Genomic DNA, 17463 nt, shown 5'->3' on the forward strand with positions numbered 1-17463 from the left:
ATTGATAGTTATGAAAAAAAAATGAAATGTCCGTCTGCAATGCTGTTCTGCATTCTAAAGACGTCTGTATTTGTACATCGTAATATAATTTGCTTTTCTTTGTGCATAAACATAATAACAAATATAACAAGATATTCTTGTTGAACAGGTGGATATGTTTGCTGTTTTGGTTATGTTTAACAGGGATTAAACATTCGAATGACACTCGATCATGTCAAAAAAATATACAGCGAACATAATCATGCTGATATTTGTAGCTGATGTGCGATTTTTTTTTTTTCGAAATGCAGGGCACGACCTCTAAGCGGAATACCACACTCCCAGGCCAACAAGGATACTTCCTGCTTGGGCTAAACCAAACACGAAAAGGCACTTTGAACTTGAACAATGCCTTGACATAGAGGTTAACATCTTCAGAGGGTGCGGGCTAGAAAGGGAAAACACATAAACATGCACATTAACGTTTAATAGCATACAGAGTAGAATTACACATACCGGTGTACACACACATATTGCACGCACAGCTGCAAGTGAATAAGCAAAACGAGCACTCGTGTAAGCGCTGTAGACGCCATAATGTCGCTCACTACAACCATTTTGGGAACTGTTGTTTTATCCTTCTTTGGTTTCAAGATTGTCCAGTTTCTCTTGTCACTGGTCGCTACTTTTCGTCGTCTAGCGTATATCCGACGACATCTTCCCGGGCCCAAGCCTCACTGGCTCTATGGCAACATCTTCGATCCAGGGTTTATGGAGCCGGGTTTTAAGTGGGAGCAAGAAGCAGTGACCAAGTACCGGAGACTTCTGGTGTTCTGGATGGGATGGAAACCGCTAGTAATGCTCAACCATCCCGACAGCATTAAACCTCTTCTTTCTACAAATATCGGAAGAAAGGTTTGTCCAATAGTACTCATAACAAGAGCAGAAGAAGAAGATAGTTACCTGATGACAATATCTTGTTTGAAGTACGAAAATGATAATGGGGGCTCAGAGAAGCATTCGTTTTCTTCTATTGTCTCTTGTCCTCATGAGGTAATTCCAACAAAGAATATACATATTGAGAAAATAACAAAAGTAGGTTTTAACATCGTGACTCAGCATAAAACAAACTTATCAAAATCAATGAGTGGTATAGATTTTTCTGATGTTTTTGCTATGTTGTATGGGTTTGCATGGGGTTTTTACAATAGTCAGAGCTAGAAAACTTTACCACTCTGGAAGAAATATGGGATCTTTAATTACTTAAAACAAAAAAAGTTTGGCATGTGCGGGAAGGGGAGGGTAAGTCATTAAAGTAGAGGTTTGGATGTGTGTGTGTGTGTGTGTGTGTGTGTGTGTATGCGTGTGCGTTTGCGTCGATGTGTTTGTGTTGTGACATCTTAATGTCAGGTTTAAGCGTGAAAAAATATAGTAATTACAGTATTCAACAGTGTTCAATACACACACACACACACACACACGCACGAATCAAATGTATAACAATTCATTAGATGTTGACTTTAAATAACATGTCTTCAAACTTACGCTTAAGAAAATGTAAGTTGTTTTTTTTTTTGTCTGTTTGAGGCAATTAGGTCATTAACTTTAACGAATGATGAAGTGAATGTAGTTACAATTTATCTTTTAGTTGATCTCACAACTTCGTTTGAAGCCCCAATTACTACAGATTAGCTTTCATGGACTCCATAACGTTAACGTAACAGAATGTCATTACATTGTGCTCCCAAGGAGACGTATAGGGGCTTTTTAACTTTTCTGCACGTTGTGAGGGTTTTTGTCTTTTTTTTAAATTTAAATGACAACCGAAATTGTAACAGTCGGTTGGTATGCTAAACGATTTGATATGATGCAATCACAAGATTTTGGTAAGTCCCCCGAACACACACCCTCTCTTCTCTCCCTATTTATATGTATATGCACACACACACACGTACTAGACCAGACTATGAATTTATTCTGACAAACCCCTGTTTGCATTTTTTAGTCGTTTTTCTACGTTTCATAGTTCATCAACTTATTCTTGAGATTTACAGGCTCTAATAAGGAAGCCGTTATGTGAATGATTCTAACAGATACTAGTAGAGTTTTTATTGTTACTGTGATAATTTTTTTCATTAACACCGTTGTTTTTGTTATAATGTTTATAGTATTATACTTTCATTGATATTTCTCTCTTTGTTTTTTTTTTCTTTCTCTGAATTAGTCTCAATTATATCAGGTTTTCAAGGACTGGACCGAGGGACTGGCTATAATAGAGGGCGCTATTTGGAAGCGTCATCGGACGCTCATCACGCCATCATTTCACTTTCAGGTCTTGAAACAATACCTGGTGGTTATGAATGAGGTGGGTATTTAAAGGAACTGTGCACCTTCATACACATAAGGATTGAGAGAATGCAGCAGTATCAGTAGAACATATCAGTGAAAGTTTGAGAAAATGAAATCAGACAATCCTGTCAAAAGTTATGATTTTTTGAAACTTCTGCACAATCACTGCTCGATGAGAAGACTACTACAGTGTATGATGTCATTGTGTACAACGTCAAGAGAAAAATATTTAGAGAATTTAATTTTCGGTAAAAAGTACACATTCCCTCGACTCTCTAACGATACAATTAGGGGAGTATAATTCCCCCCTGCCTTCTAAAATAGGCAAGTCAAGTGCTCTATTATTATGCGAGAAAAGTGAAAACATGTGAAATTTTCTTTTTACTGTCGTTATATCTTTGTATATATCATGTGACATCACAAGCTGTAGTAGTCTTTTCACCCAGCAGTGACTGAGCAGACACTTCAAAAATTCGTAAGTGAAGGGATTTTCCGATTCGCCCCCAGCCTTCGCTGATGTGTTCTACTAATGCCGCATTCACTCAATCCACATGTCTATGAAGGTGAACTTGTCCTTTCAGCAGTTTGCTCAACAATTTTTCTTATTATTGCCATAATTAACATGTCACTTCATGCCGAAAAAGACTATTAATTGAAGTACAATTCGCAAAAAAAAAATACTTAGCATTGTAAAGACTGCCATTTCTTCTCTTGAAATTCTAAAGGCTCTAGGTAATATTCCAGAGCATAGATATACTCTATTCCAAATGCTTCATTGAAGATGATGATTGAATTGAATTGAATTGAATTGAATAATGACTTGAAAGTTATCTTGTTACAGTTGTTACACTGTAAAAACATCGGTGTTAGATTTAACACCACGGGTGTTAAATCTAACACCGATCAAACTTCAATAAAGGACCACACCCACAGGTGTTAAAAATGCACTGTGATGGTGTTGAAAAGTGTTCACCTGACACTTTGTGGTGTTAATTTGACACTGTACCTGGTGTTATTTTGACACTGTACTGGTGTTAATTAAAAAATGACACCACATGGTGTTGATTTGATATTTGTTGGTGTTAATATCAATGGTTTAACACCCGTCCAGCTTCAATAAGAGACCACACCAGCTGGTGTTACTTTGGTGTAAATTTATTTTCATATTTTTTCAAAAATCTAGTATTTTAATGTAAAATTCTTGATCGTCTTGTTTGAATTAAAAATCAACAAAAAGTGCAGTTACTAAGAAACTCTTCAAAAAACAGTTTAAAATTTGGAAATGACACCCGGAGGTGTTAATTTAACACCATAAATGAGCACCGAAAATTTAACACCAGCTCGGTGTTCACTATTTAACACCGGACTTTTTGCAGTGTAGTTATTCCTTATTTTACGTGAAAACATACATGCGTAGGAGTTGCATAATGTTCTAAGTTCAAAATCAAATTTCCTCTTCCGTAAACATGGAATGGCGAACATATATTATGTGACTTTGAGCCAAGAAAATATTGAGTTGTTAAGTTCAACATCTCTGTGCACCCGCCCCCTTCCACAGTACATGTACTGACGTTTGCAGATTAGATTCACCGAAGTTATAGTTTTAAAAGGTCACGTACGCCTATGTTTGTTTGTTTTTTTCGTTTGCATTGCCACTATAGATTCCATGATATCACACATGTGCACGCTATAAGCGTTGTTACGGCGACGATCTTAATTATGTGCTAGTACTGACACCTAGTAGGGTAGGGTACAGCGATTGTGCACGTACCTTCCGCTGCGCTGATTAGGTGGACGCGCGCGCTAGATACGGCCAAGCGCAGCGCGTTAAGAGTTAGTGTTACGTCCGGGTCCGCATCCGGGTACTTTAGGATGCTATGAAGCGGACCGCTTGGATGCTTGCATGTTATGAAGCTGTGCTGCGCGCGCGGGGGCCAATATAGGGAGTTTTTGCAAGCACGACCTAGCCGGTATTTGAGCGTGCCGTGTGCAGAATTTGCCTCTGCGCATGATCAAATCCGAGAAACGCCCCGTCCCGTGGAAAACGAGTACGGTATTCGAAAATATAGTGTTCGGTCCCGATGCTGGGCTGGAGTGAGCCAGCCAGCCAGTCAGCCAATCAGTGATCAGATTCTTGTCCCCACAGCTCCGTCCTCACAGGAAAGTGAAACTGCTAAAGCGGGGTTCCCACTATAGTGCGATCCATTGCGAACGCCACGATTGGACATTCGTAACTGATCGTGGAAAATTTGTTGAACTCGTCTGAAATTTCACGTTTGGATACGAGGTTATGCGAGTCAATACGTGTTGGTACGCTTGGATGCGATATGGTCACGATTGGTCTATTTCAAGCGATACGATCTGTCACGATCTGGTCTGCCGTTCAGATACGATCCGACAGGATTGTCCTGATTGAGTTCACGATTGGTACCGATCTACATTGTAACATGACCATTACGATCAGGATCACCGATCTGGTACGTGCAGCAACGTACTGATACGTTCCAATACGAATACCGCGAACCAATACGGGCTGCTGAGATAAGATACGATATCTTTTACGATCGGGATCAGAAGCGACCCCCATTTAAGGCGCGATTGGATCCGAATGGGAATATTATAGTCCGGCTGACGATGGATTTCATTGTTTCCCTTAAATTATGCAGAGTGATTAGGCCTATTGATTTTATCCACAACCATTGATGATGGCAAGGCTTGACAGGTTGACCATGATGACAACGTTACCTTTGCAGTATTGCTAATGACGATTATGTTCAGGGCCGGCGCAATGTTTTCAAAAGTGTGGGGGCCCACTTCCGGGTTTCATGAGCTAACAAGCAAAAAAAAAAAAAAAAAAAAAAGGTCCTCAGCTCATCTCTCCCCGTCCACTTCCGGGTTTCTTCAGCTGACAAGCAAAAAAAAAGTCCTCAGCTCATCTCTCCCCCTCATTCTCTCCCCTCCCATTTCCGGGTGTTATAAAAAAAAAGGTCTTCAGACAAAACACATAACCTTACCGCCGCCATACTTCAAGATCTCTATTTCTTTGTTAGTGCCACTTACATACTTCCGGGTTGAAAAAAGTGTGGGGGCCCAAAGTGACGACACATTATTTTGTATTCCTTTGTATGGTGCGCAAAAAGTGTGGGGGCCCGAGCCCCCACGGCCCCCACGGCTGCGCCGGCCCTGATGTTATCAGAGAGAAAGCAGCACCCAGGCCAGCCAAAACCTCAGATATTCTCTCGTCTAATGTTAAACGTAAAGAAATTAATAAATTATTAAATCGACATGCTCACCCTCCACCCTCACAAAAAAAAAATGAAATAACGAACCCAAATACATAAGATCAGATGATTGCCCGTCTTCCCCAGGCAAAAAAAAAAAAAAAAAAACACAGCAAGACAAAATGACCTTTCTCTCCGATACATGAAGAAAATAATTATATGATGAAATGGAAGCTAAGAAAGAGGATGGGATCATTTTGAATGTTATGTAACATATTATTATTACGTATTATGTGTTATATACGCTCGATATAAGAAAGTTGGCCGACTGGATAGTATTGCTTATGTGTTCGATTTCATATTCGCAAAGTGTATGTATCATATGCCTTTTTATTTCAAAATGTCGTTATCTCATGGGTTATTAAAAATTTGGTTTATTCGGCTTGATTTAGTGTTTTACTTAACAATGTTTAACATAACTGATACACACACATAACAGAAAAGTGACTCCCTAATCAAAATGATGTCACTTTTTAACGAAAAAGGAGGTTTTACGCAAAATCATTTCGCAGGGGTATATTGCTACACTTATTGAATAACTAACTGTGAAAAATCAGAAGAGTGATCTTCATTGTCATAATCATACGAGGGATCTCACATCCACGACAATGGTCACTTTTATATTTGCAGTAATAATGAGAGTTGAAAATAACCATTTTCCTCTAAAATTATGCTCTACCAAACATACAAAAAAAAAGACATTGAAAAGTGTCAAAATAGATGTAAAGGGGTCAAACGATGGCTGATGAAACAATAACTCTTAATTACTATGTACAATACACAAACAGCAGGATACTGCACCCCCCCAAAAAAAAAAACCAAACAAACAACAACAACAACCTGTAATATACTTTTAAGAATTAACCATGTGCCTTTGATATGTACCCATTCAAGCACGATTCATTAAATTATTCTCATCTTTGTACTGACGTTAGTCAATACGTGCAGACATACAATTGCCATTTTATTTTTGCTCATTTTTTGTTTTCGTTACAAAAGTTATCCCATATCCTGGTTTGTGTGTCTGTATAATGGCAATAGCAACTCATTAATGAAAACATTATTAACATGTTATGTATGAAAACATCTAAATATCTGTAATACAACTTTCATTTTATGAAATCATAAAAAAAAGTGATTTTGATAATGTACCTTAGAAATTACGACAATTAAACCCCACACCGTCATACAACTTACTGTTTGGAAATAGTGATCTAAAGATGCAGGCTACCACCTATCAGAATACAAAATAAATCAATTTATGAGTAAAATAAGGGCAAATGGGCAAAAAATAATAATAATAATAAGCGGAAGTGAAGAGAAAAAGTCGATCCCGATCAACACGACTAAGAAGCACGATTAGAAGAGATTTGCTGCGTTTTGATACGATCCTAGACGATCTGATGTGATGATCACGATCAAAAACTAATCGTGTTAATCGTAGAAAATTTTTGAACCGTCCAAAATTTTCCTACGATTAACGCGATTGCCACGATTGACCTTAAGATCTGATACAATCTGATAAGACCATCACGCTTGCTGCACGATTAAGACCACGATTTCAATCGTGGCGCCAATCGTGATAGTGGGAACCCCGCTTTAGATATGGGGACTGGAGTCCTTTATAGTGCGGGGACTGTCACAGGTGATTGCTTCCGCGTATTCTCGGTCTTCCCGTGTTGTAGCGAAAACTCCCCATTGTTAAATTTAGGCCGGCAACTTAAAGATAATACAAAGTTTTGGTACCTCAAAAGTTTCCCTGAATTTCCTTGTCTTAGTTTGTGTTTCAGGTTAAAGTACCTTTCATATAACTAACACTGTGGGACTTACTCGCCCCAAAGTGCTCTCATGTCTTAGTAATCATGCAATAATGGTTTCGTACCAGAGCCGCCGCCGTACGGCAGCGAGGTAGTACACGTATTGTACGAAACCATTATTGCATGATAACTGCGACCAGCAGCGTGCAGCGGCCCCATACGCATAGCTAACACCAGCAGCCCTATACGCATAGCTAAATGGGGCTTCGCATTGTAGCATTTAGAATCATGACAGATTTAGTATTGCGGGTAAATATCAACTTAAAATCCAAAAATTTCTTCAATTTGAAGACTTACCAGTTAAGTTGAAGTATTGATAACAGGCTTTGGGCAACGTTTGGTTTTGCCAATAGTCGCTAGTCCCTTTCTGTTCGAATTGATGACTGAATGTGACTCGATCGAGAGGACCTTGGGAGAGCTACACTAAATTGACGGCCAGGGCATGCGCACACAAATATCTTATTCGTTCATGGATTTGAAATTTGTTCGCATGTGATGTGTGCGCATGCGCTGGCCGTAGTAATCAGTGTATGTAGCTCTCCCAAGGTCCTCTCGACCGAGTCACATTCAGTCATCAATTCGAACAGAAAGGGACTATTGGCAGAACCAAACGTTGCCCGAAGCCTGTTTTCAATATTTCAACTTAATTGGTAAGTCTTCAAATTGAAGAATTTTTAGGATTTTAAGTTGATATTTACCCGCCATACTAAATCTGTCATAATCCTGAATGCTACAATGTGAAGCCCCATTACGCTATGCGTATGGGGCTGCTGGTCGCAGTTAGTTGCATGATTACTAAGAAATAAGAGCACTTTGGGGCGAGTAAGTCTCACAGTGTTAGTTATAATATGAGAGGTACTTTAACATGAAACACGGAAATTCAGGGGAACTTTTGAGGTACCAAAACTTTTTATTATCTTTAAACCATCAGAAACAAGCATTCATCAACCCCTTGTGAGGTGTATACCAGTAAGACTAAGCAAATTGCTCTACATCTGGTTCCTCTGTGGAACTTTACCTTTTTCATTCTTTCAAACACTTTAGAATTAACACACTTTTACGTTAGCATGCTCCTTAGAATTCTGACAATGTATCTCTCTGGTATTTTTTTTTATTGGTTTACTTGTTTGTCTTTACGCATTTTTGTAAGTTATTTTTTTGTTTGTCAATTTCTTAAAGAAAATCTAAGAGGGTCCTCGTTCACAACTATCTTTGCCTGAATTGTTTCTTTAATTGAGGCTTTGGATGTCCTGATTGACAAGCTTCACGTTGCTGCTGACCGAGGGGAACCGGTCAAAACACATGAAACCATGTCACTACTTTCACTTGACGTCATACTCCGCTGCGCATTTTCCCACCAATCAAATTGCCAGGAAAAGGAGTCACGTGAAGTGGAGGTCTTGGAGAAGCTGACGAATATCTGCGCCTACAGGTGATTTTTCTTTCTTCTTATTCCTCTTTTTCTTCTTCTTCTGCACTTCTACCAACTACTACCATCACCACCACCTGTACTACTACTACTACTACTACCCCTTTTTCTTCTGATGAAGTCTGGGTCCTTCATTCGCTGAAGATTCTTTTGTAGACTGTGTTCAAGTTTTACAGTATGACTTCCTTTCAATATTGCACAAAGCATGAATACATCCGGACGAATTGCTCCTTACATAAATGTTCTCCTGCTCCAAGCAGTAATCATTTATTTTCTGTCAAATTGATATCGGAATCTTGGAAAATTCATGTTAAGACGTTCACAAGGGCATGTTGTTGTTGTTGTTATTTGAATTTATTTGGCGTTTATCATTCCTCAAGGAATATTTACACCAAATCAATATTCATAAAATCACTTTAAATTTTTCAAATTTTACCCTATATTATTTTCATTTTATTGATAAATAATTCAAGATAATACGTTGTATCAAAATGAAATCTCCCTCACTGGCCTCGGTTCGAGCTGCCCAATCGACGATCGTATTTTCTGGCCAGCCCGGCTCGGTACCTTGAGCAGACTTCTCAGCAAGGAGGGGCCGTGATTGGCTGTCCGCCTGCCTAGGCCACTCCAATACACGAGAGGGGCTCGACCGATGCTCGTGATTATTCCTAGTCGGGAGTATTCAACTCGAATTCTATCACAAATTTACATTAATCAAAAAACAAAACAACGCTAAGATATAAAGCAAACATCTGGGTTGTGTGCAATGTGCAGAATGATTAAATCAAACATATACTAGTACTTAATATCTAACAAAATTTTGTGTTAGAGTGAATCTTCTTGTCCTCTGGACATACTGAACGAAAGCACGCATATGCTTTAAGTTAGTACTTCCTACAAACTGCAAAATATGGCGCACATCAGTGATATCTATTTCTGCTAATAACATAACATTTCTGACATTTTTGTAGTCGTATGTCAAGCCACCTTGATTTTTAAAGTTACATAAACATAAAAACATTTTTGTATTACTCATGCTACTAGTAATGCAGATCAACCGAACCGTACCGATGCGATGGACTCGTGTAGGCCTACATTGCTTCTCCTACTGCCACAAGCTGTAGATCATAATTATCATGATAGCCCAGTAATCCGCGGAGAGATGCAAGGAAACTTCACTTTAAAAAAGACCAAAAAAAAAAAGGATCAATCGTGCAATTAATGCTCAGGATTCCCCCATTTTTCCTATATATCATCACCATAAAAATGTTTTCTCGCAGAGTGTACCATCCTTTGATGTTCTACGGCTTTTTCTTCTGGCTGTCCTCCAAGAACAGAGAGTGGAAAGAGGGTTGTTCTTACATGCATGGCATACACGATAAGATTGTCGCAGAGCGGCGACAAAGATATGCCTTGGAGAAAGAGGTAACCTGAGAGATTATGATGTATTAATTCGATCAATGCCACTCATCACTAGTCTTGTTGGTAAACTTTTGCACAGCCAATGCAGGTGGGGGACTATATCAGGGTCAATATTAACACCCGCCCCTCCCTCCTCGGGCGCATATCCCACGAGTTAAACCGCCTATGAGTCATACAGGCCACACATCATACAGTCCTAGAACTAAAGTGAACGACGCCAGTAAGCTTGACATCGAATGAAATAGGCCCACGAGCTTTACAGGGCCACGAGCTAGACTCTACGCAAATCAGGCCCAGCTCGACACTAGTACAGGCAGACCCACGAGCACGACACTAGGCGAAAAATGCCCGCGAGACGGACATTATTATACAAATAATGACTACTATGAGGGGCACAGTTAAAATTATGGGCCCAAGGTGATGTCAAAACCATAACTATGCCCGAAGCGAAGCTGAGGGCATAGTTATGGTTTTCACATCACCGAGGGCCTACATAATTTTAACTGTGCCCCGAATATCAAGCTGTCATTATTTGTTTTATATAACGAAAATATAGATTCTTCTTATCTGATTGGTTAAAAGGTTACCTGAATTAAACAATGACTAAAAGCAGCACTCGTAATCAACGCTGATCGACAGCGCGGCGCGGCGGTCGTATCGTTGGTGCGTACATAATGAATGAGCGATCTATGTGTCTCCAAACCTATTTACAGGGCACAGTTGATTCAATGCCCCGGGCACAGTAAATCATGACGTCATTTTGATCAAGAATGGGGCACAGCTATTTTCATGACTCCACTTTTAACCAATCTGATGAGAGGAATCTATATGAGGTATATAAATAGATCTTAATATACGCAGTGTCGGTGTCGTGGGCTTTTCTTGCCAAGTCTCGAGCTCGTGCTTCTTTGCCTATAATTGACGAGTTCGTGGGTCATTTTAATGACGATGTTGTTGTTGATGATGTTGTTGTTGTTGTTGTTGTTGTTGTTGCCGTAAGCGTGGAGCTCGTGAGCTTTAGGATATGTGGGCTGTATAAGTCATGAACCTTTCTTTTTTATAATTTTAAGAATTTTACCAAAAATACATAGAAGAAAATCCTTACAGTCGTCTTACAGGCGCACTTTGGCGCGTTTGGTGCTGATCCCATGGATCCAAACATAAAAACGCATAGGCTCTACCGATGGCTTCTCTTCTTGAATGTATAAAATGTATAACCATTTCAGTTTGCCGTAGAAGCGAATACAATGTTAGCCATACAAGTTAGTTATTACATTGTTTTTTTTTATTTCTGTCTTTTTCTGAAGCCTGAGAAGAGAGCGATGGATTTTCTGGATACATTGCTGCTAGCAAGAGATTCGAATGGCAATGGACTGAGTGAGAAGGAAATACGTGATGAGGTACTTTTCAGCTCCTTTTTATGTTATTTGTTTCTTCGTTGGCTTCAAATCACCAGATGTTTAGATTAAATCTTTATTCAAAGGTGAAAGTCAAGCTTGCAAACCCAAAAAGCCTGAAGGAGGGTCTGATATCGGATCAGTTTTTGTTAGGAATAGGATAAATGCTTTTTTGGTGGAAATATTTACGGCAACAATATACAGATGAAGAAATATGATTCTTTATACTAGTTACCATTCCAGCGCTACGAATCAATCCAAATTCAATCGTTATTTTATTTTTCACTTTTTTTTTCTACAGAATGTACAAGAAACAATATGATAGATTTGACATGCGAGTCGTTTAGAATATACATAGTCAGACAGGGATAACAACATGTTCATGTCTACATGATCAGTACATTAAAAAAAAAGAACATACACTCTATATTTTTTACTCTCTGCGAAAAACAGTGGAGGTACCCACTCAAAAGACTATGCTTGTATAATACCTCTGAGAGAAAGGGGGAAAATAAGGGGGGAGGGGGTGAAAGCTTACAACTACAAAGAGTGTGGGAAACTGGGAAAGTCGGGAATAATGATGATAGACGATAGATATTAAAAAAATCACGATTATGAGTTGGTTCTTGATTATACAATGTAGGGCCTATATTCTAAAATATTGAAAAAGGTTCGTCTTGAAATAAGTAGCCATGGGTTTGCCTTTCGTTTTGATGACATTACAGGTAAATACGTTCATTTTCGCCGGCACGGACACCACTGGAAGCTCCCTCACGTGGTTTCTGTACATCATGGCCCAGCATTCCGAAGAACAGGCCCGAGTTCAGGAGGAGGTCGACACACTGTTCGCAGGACGAGATGACGACAGCGTTCGATAGTAAGTTCGACGGATTCACATACAGATTGTGTTGCGCGATTGTGACAGAGTTGGCAAAAAACCCGTCCATCAAGATTTGTTGAAAAAAAAACCACAACAAATCAATAAAAAACAACACTTTAGTTTGGTATTGCTGTACATTGTGACAAAGATAGTCCCTTTAGTATATAGCATTTCCACACTTGAAAATAAAGGATTATAACATGGCAATAACTGACACGAATTTCATTTTAAACAAAATTCAATGAAATAAAAATAGTACAGCAGAATTACCAACTATAAAAATGTGAATAAGCACGCATACTCTCTCTCTCTCTCTCTCTCACACACACACACATAGGCACACACACATGTATATAATTGTAATGTGTGTGTGTGTGTGTGTGTGTGTGTGTGTGCATGTGTATGCGCATGATAATGTATACATGTTGATATCAGTGAGTAAATTTGAACTGAAATTGCATGTAGATGCTATTAAACATAATGATGAGGTTCATCATCACAAAGATTCCATATCATCAACACATACATGATTAATTATGAAATAATGTTATACGTGAAACGGACGGGGTTTTGTCCCACACGACCTGTCCAACTGCTCCCCAAAATACAATAATAGCAATGAATTGACGCTTTCGGAATTCAAGTAATAATTATGAATGATCTTTGCAGATCGCCATGACATTGTATAGATATGATTAGATAACTGGTAAGATACCGTCATTGATGGGGATCGTGTTTTGTTTTTATTTTCAGCGAAGATCTAAAAAAACTGACCTACACCACGCAATGTCTCAGGGAATCGATGCGCCTATTCTTAAACGTCCCACCAGGTCGTGTGCTGAAGGAACCGCTAAAAATCAATGGACTCACTATTCCCGCGGGAACCGACGTGCAGGTGAACAACTACCAGCTCCATCACAACCCGGATGTCTGGGGGGACGACCACAGGGATTTCAAACCTGAACGCTTCGAGAGGGCAAACGTCGACAAGCGAGACCCTTTCGCCTTCCTCCCCTTCTCGGCCGGAGCTCGCAACTGCATCGGGCAGCAATTCGCCATGGACGAAATGCGGAGCGCGGCGGCACGGATTTTTCGCAGGTTTAGCGTCAGCGTAGTGAAGGGAGCCCGCCCCGTCTTTCAGATTGTAACCAAGCCAGACAACGAAATCCTTCTCAAGTTTAGTCACCGCTAGACCGTGCTCGTATCACATTGCGTCAGAGCAGAGAATTTAAGAATAAAAGCAAAACTTAACGTCAAGATGATTTTAATTTCAATATAGACAAACGATTTACGGTTAAATCAGTAATTCCGATTAAAATTTAAATCACCAGTCCGTTCTAGAAAAAGGTGATTGTGTTAGTCTTAAAACTCTCCCCTTCTTCTGATGCGTAGGAATATCACATTTGAAAGTAATGGATTATTGTTTTCATTTAACATGCCTTGTCCGCCTTGGAATACTTGACATGACAATGTCAGAATAATGGTCCGTGTGGCTACCGTGTAGCTGCCGTGTTGATCCGGGTAGATGCTGTGTTTGTCCGTGTAAACTCCGCGCTCTTCCGGCCTTATCCGTGTAGCTGCCGTGTTGATACCGTGTGTACAGTCATGTCAATGCTCGTCGACACTTCATATATCTCCTTGAGAAATCGTGTTTATATGTGACTGGGCCCCAACTTGACTGGCAGCTATAAGGCCCCAGTCGAAACACGGATCCTTAAGGATCTACATGGTGATCTGGGGAGATCCAGGGAGAACCGGGGAGACTTAGTGTCAGTGTTTATCTAAAAATAAATTATTGTAAACAGTAGCCATTTCCGACTACAATCCCATCAAGATAAACAAGTTACATATTCGTCATGTGAAAGAGTAACATTGAAAATAATATGTTTGGAGCCGTCACTGGTGTACATGTAATTAAGGTCGATATGAAAAACGCTCTGATGTTGCCTTGTATATTCGACGATTTCTTGTGTTTATTTCATACCATTTCATACCAACATATAGCACCAACTTATACACGTTTGTATGATGTGCCTGCGTGACTTAATTGGGATTTATGGTCCAATTTGTACCTCAACTTCCTCTATAGCAACACATTTATCGCAAATACCTTATTTACATCATGTACTCTTGATTGGCGGTATTTGTACTCATTTATAAACGATGTGTTCGACTTAAATTTGTGTGATTAATATGTATTTTTGCTGACAAAAAAATGCTTATGTGTTTCATAGTTTTGCAGTTTTGTAAAGTATTTCCGGTCTGTAGGTGTGGTATATGACAATCTGAATTTCAACAAGGTAGATGATCAAGAAAAATTTTGATGTAAAGTTTTAATAACATGAAGATAACCAAGTTTAACCCTCAAAGGCAATAGATTTGCAGACAGAATTATTTGTTAGTAGCAATGGAAATAATGATGCGCAATTAAATTTGTTCGCCTATTTCTACAAGTTTTGATGTTAAGTTTAAGTAACATGAAGATAACCAAATTTTACCCTCAAAGGCGATAATGAGATATGCAGACAAATATGCAGTGTTATATTGCAATGTAAATACTGATGCGCAATAAAATCTGTTGTCGACTAGATCTACTTGTGACTATCACGGATATTTCCATTCATTTTATTCAATTTCATTATATTTTCCATAACTAAATAATACAAAATAATTGCACAGCAGAATAATTGATTTATACAAGAAGGTGAAATGTCATGAAGTACTGATACAAAATATGCAAACAATAATACAAAAGTATAGTACATGAGCAGCACCTGCAAACACAGTCATGTAAATACACGTGATTTACGTAGCTGATCATCATGAATTCACTGTGAGTTTAAATGGCCCTCTCTAGTAAGGAATATGGTGGTGGGGAATTATGGAAGGAACTTGCACAAAAAGCAGGGCTTTTACAATTAGTAAGTTCCGTGAGTAAAACGAAAAAACAACAACAAAATGATTCACCCTCGGGTGAAAACATCGCCCATCCCCCATCATGGGTGCATGCTCGCCAGCCAGCCAGAGTTGAAGAAGTGACTCGGACGAGTCACGACACTCTTCTCTCCGCGATATCATCATACCACCTAGATGAATCAATATCTACATCGAAACAATGGAAATAGTTATAACAACATTATAATAAAAGTAGGCCTAATGATAATGTATATATTAATCTTATCTAATAATTTGTGTAGATATCAATGTTATTATATCCAGCGTTCAGATTGTTTCAGTTTTCTTTTCCTGTACTTTTTCTTTCCATCCATTTACTTTTGCCGCTAGTAGAAAAAATGCCCATTGTCCTCTGAAAAAAAAAGGCTTGGAGGTTTTTTGATAGCTTTCTTGTATTTCTTACTATTACTCTCTCCCTCTATCCTTCCCTCCATCTTTCACTCAATCTGTAATGAACTTTGAAAATTTTAGGAAATAGTCATGGTGTGTAGTCAGTGGCGTATCGGGGGGGGGGGCAAGGGGGGCACGTGCCCCGGGCGCCACTCCTTGGGGGCGCCAAAAACGGGGGAAAAAAAAACGAAGAAGAAAAAAGAAGAAGAAGAAGAAGAAGAAGAAGAAAAAAATCCTCGCCCGGACCGGGGGGGGGGGGGGGGGGAGGGGTGTGAGAATGGGGGGGGGGGGCAGAAAACCAAATCAAACAAGATTAAAAACAAAACATGATGATGACGCGGACAAAATGACAATGTTTATTGTGTTCACACAAGAATTCCATGTTTTGTAAGTGGAAATACAAAAAATTTCGGCTAGCTCGCTGCGCTCGCTCGCCAAAATTTATCAAAAAAAAAAAGAAAAAAGAGATAAGAACAAAACGTGATGATGACGCGGACAAATGACAATGTCTATTGTGTTCACACATGCTATTTTATATTTAGCAGGCAAAATGTTACACGGAGAAGCGGCTGCAATTTCTTCCGCTCCGAAGCGATTGCCGATTGGATTAAAAGAGGGCGCCAACGGTTTCGAACATACGGGGGGGGGGGGGGGAGGCGCAAAAAACCCCCAAATCAAACAAGATAAGAACAAAAGCTAATGATGACGCAGAAATATACAAATTTCGGCTCACTCGCTTGTACTAATTTAGAGTATTTTTACAAGTCCTCAGTTTGTTGGTATAAATCGTTATAAGGCCGTCACTTTATCTTGATGGAAATTGTAGATTTAATAAGCAAAAAATGACAAGAATTCCATGTTCTTCTTCTTCTTCTTCTTCTGATTAAGCCTGCCTCCTTCAATAGACTGAAGATTCTTGCAGACTGGTGCTATTTACATTATAATACAATTTATTTACAGATATTGACAAGCACATAGAAAATATGACGAAACAAATCAAACTTGTTTGATTTATGTTTTGTAAGCTGGAATTAAAAATTTTTCGGCTCGCTCGCTGCGCTCGCTAACATTTATCCAAAAAAAAAATAAGAACAAAACGTGATGATGACGCGTAAATATACAAATTTCGGCTCACTCGCTCGTATTAATTTAGAGTATTTTTTCAAGTCCTCATTTTGATGGTACAAATCGTTATTTATAAGGCCGTCACTATATCTTGATTAGAATTGTAAGATTTGATAACCAAAAAATGACAAGAATTCCATGTTTTGTAAGCTTAAATACAAAAATTTTCGGCTCGCTCGCTGCGCTCGCCAAAATTTATCCAAAAAAAAAGAAGTAAGAACAAAACGTGATGATGACGCGGAAATATACAAATTTCGGCTCACTCGCGCGTACTAATTTAGAGTATTTTTCAAGTCCTCAGTTTGTTGGAATAAACCCTTATCTATAAGGCCGTCACTATATTTTGATTAGTATTGTAAGATTTAATAAGCAAAAAATGACAAGAATTCCATGTTTTGTAAGCTGAAATACAAAAATATATTACATTTAAATCACCCTC

General features: G+C 39.0%; 1 protein-coding gene across 1 annotated transcript; it reads left to right on the plus strand.

Annotated features, from left to right (window-relative positions):
- The first annotated feature begins 576 nt into the window (after positions 1-576).
- Positions 577-13746, plus strand: LOC139708212 (ultra-long-chain fatty acid omega-hydroxylase-like). Its single transcript, XM_071620185.1, has 7 exons — positions 577-894; positions 2204-2344; positions 8665-8858; positions 10136-10280; positions 11585-11677; positions 12400-12551; positions 13308-13746. The coding sequence occupies exons 1-7, from the start codon at positions 577-579 to the stop codon at positions 13744-13746; spliced, it is 1482 nt and encodes a 493-aa protein (XP_071476286.1).
- Positions 13747-17463: the final 3717 nt, after the last annotated feature.

The sequence above is a fragment of the Diadema antillarum genome, unplaced genomic scaffold (genome assembly GCF_040938485.1).
Source record: "Diadema antillarum isolate AM-2024a unplaced genomic scaffold, OU_Dant_1.0 seq00001319_RagTag, whole genome shotgun sequence".
In the NCBI taxonomy this organism is placed as follows: domain Eukaryota; kingdom Metazoa; phylum Echinodermata; class Echinoidea; order Diadematoida; family Diadematidae; genus Diadema; species Diadema antillarum.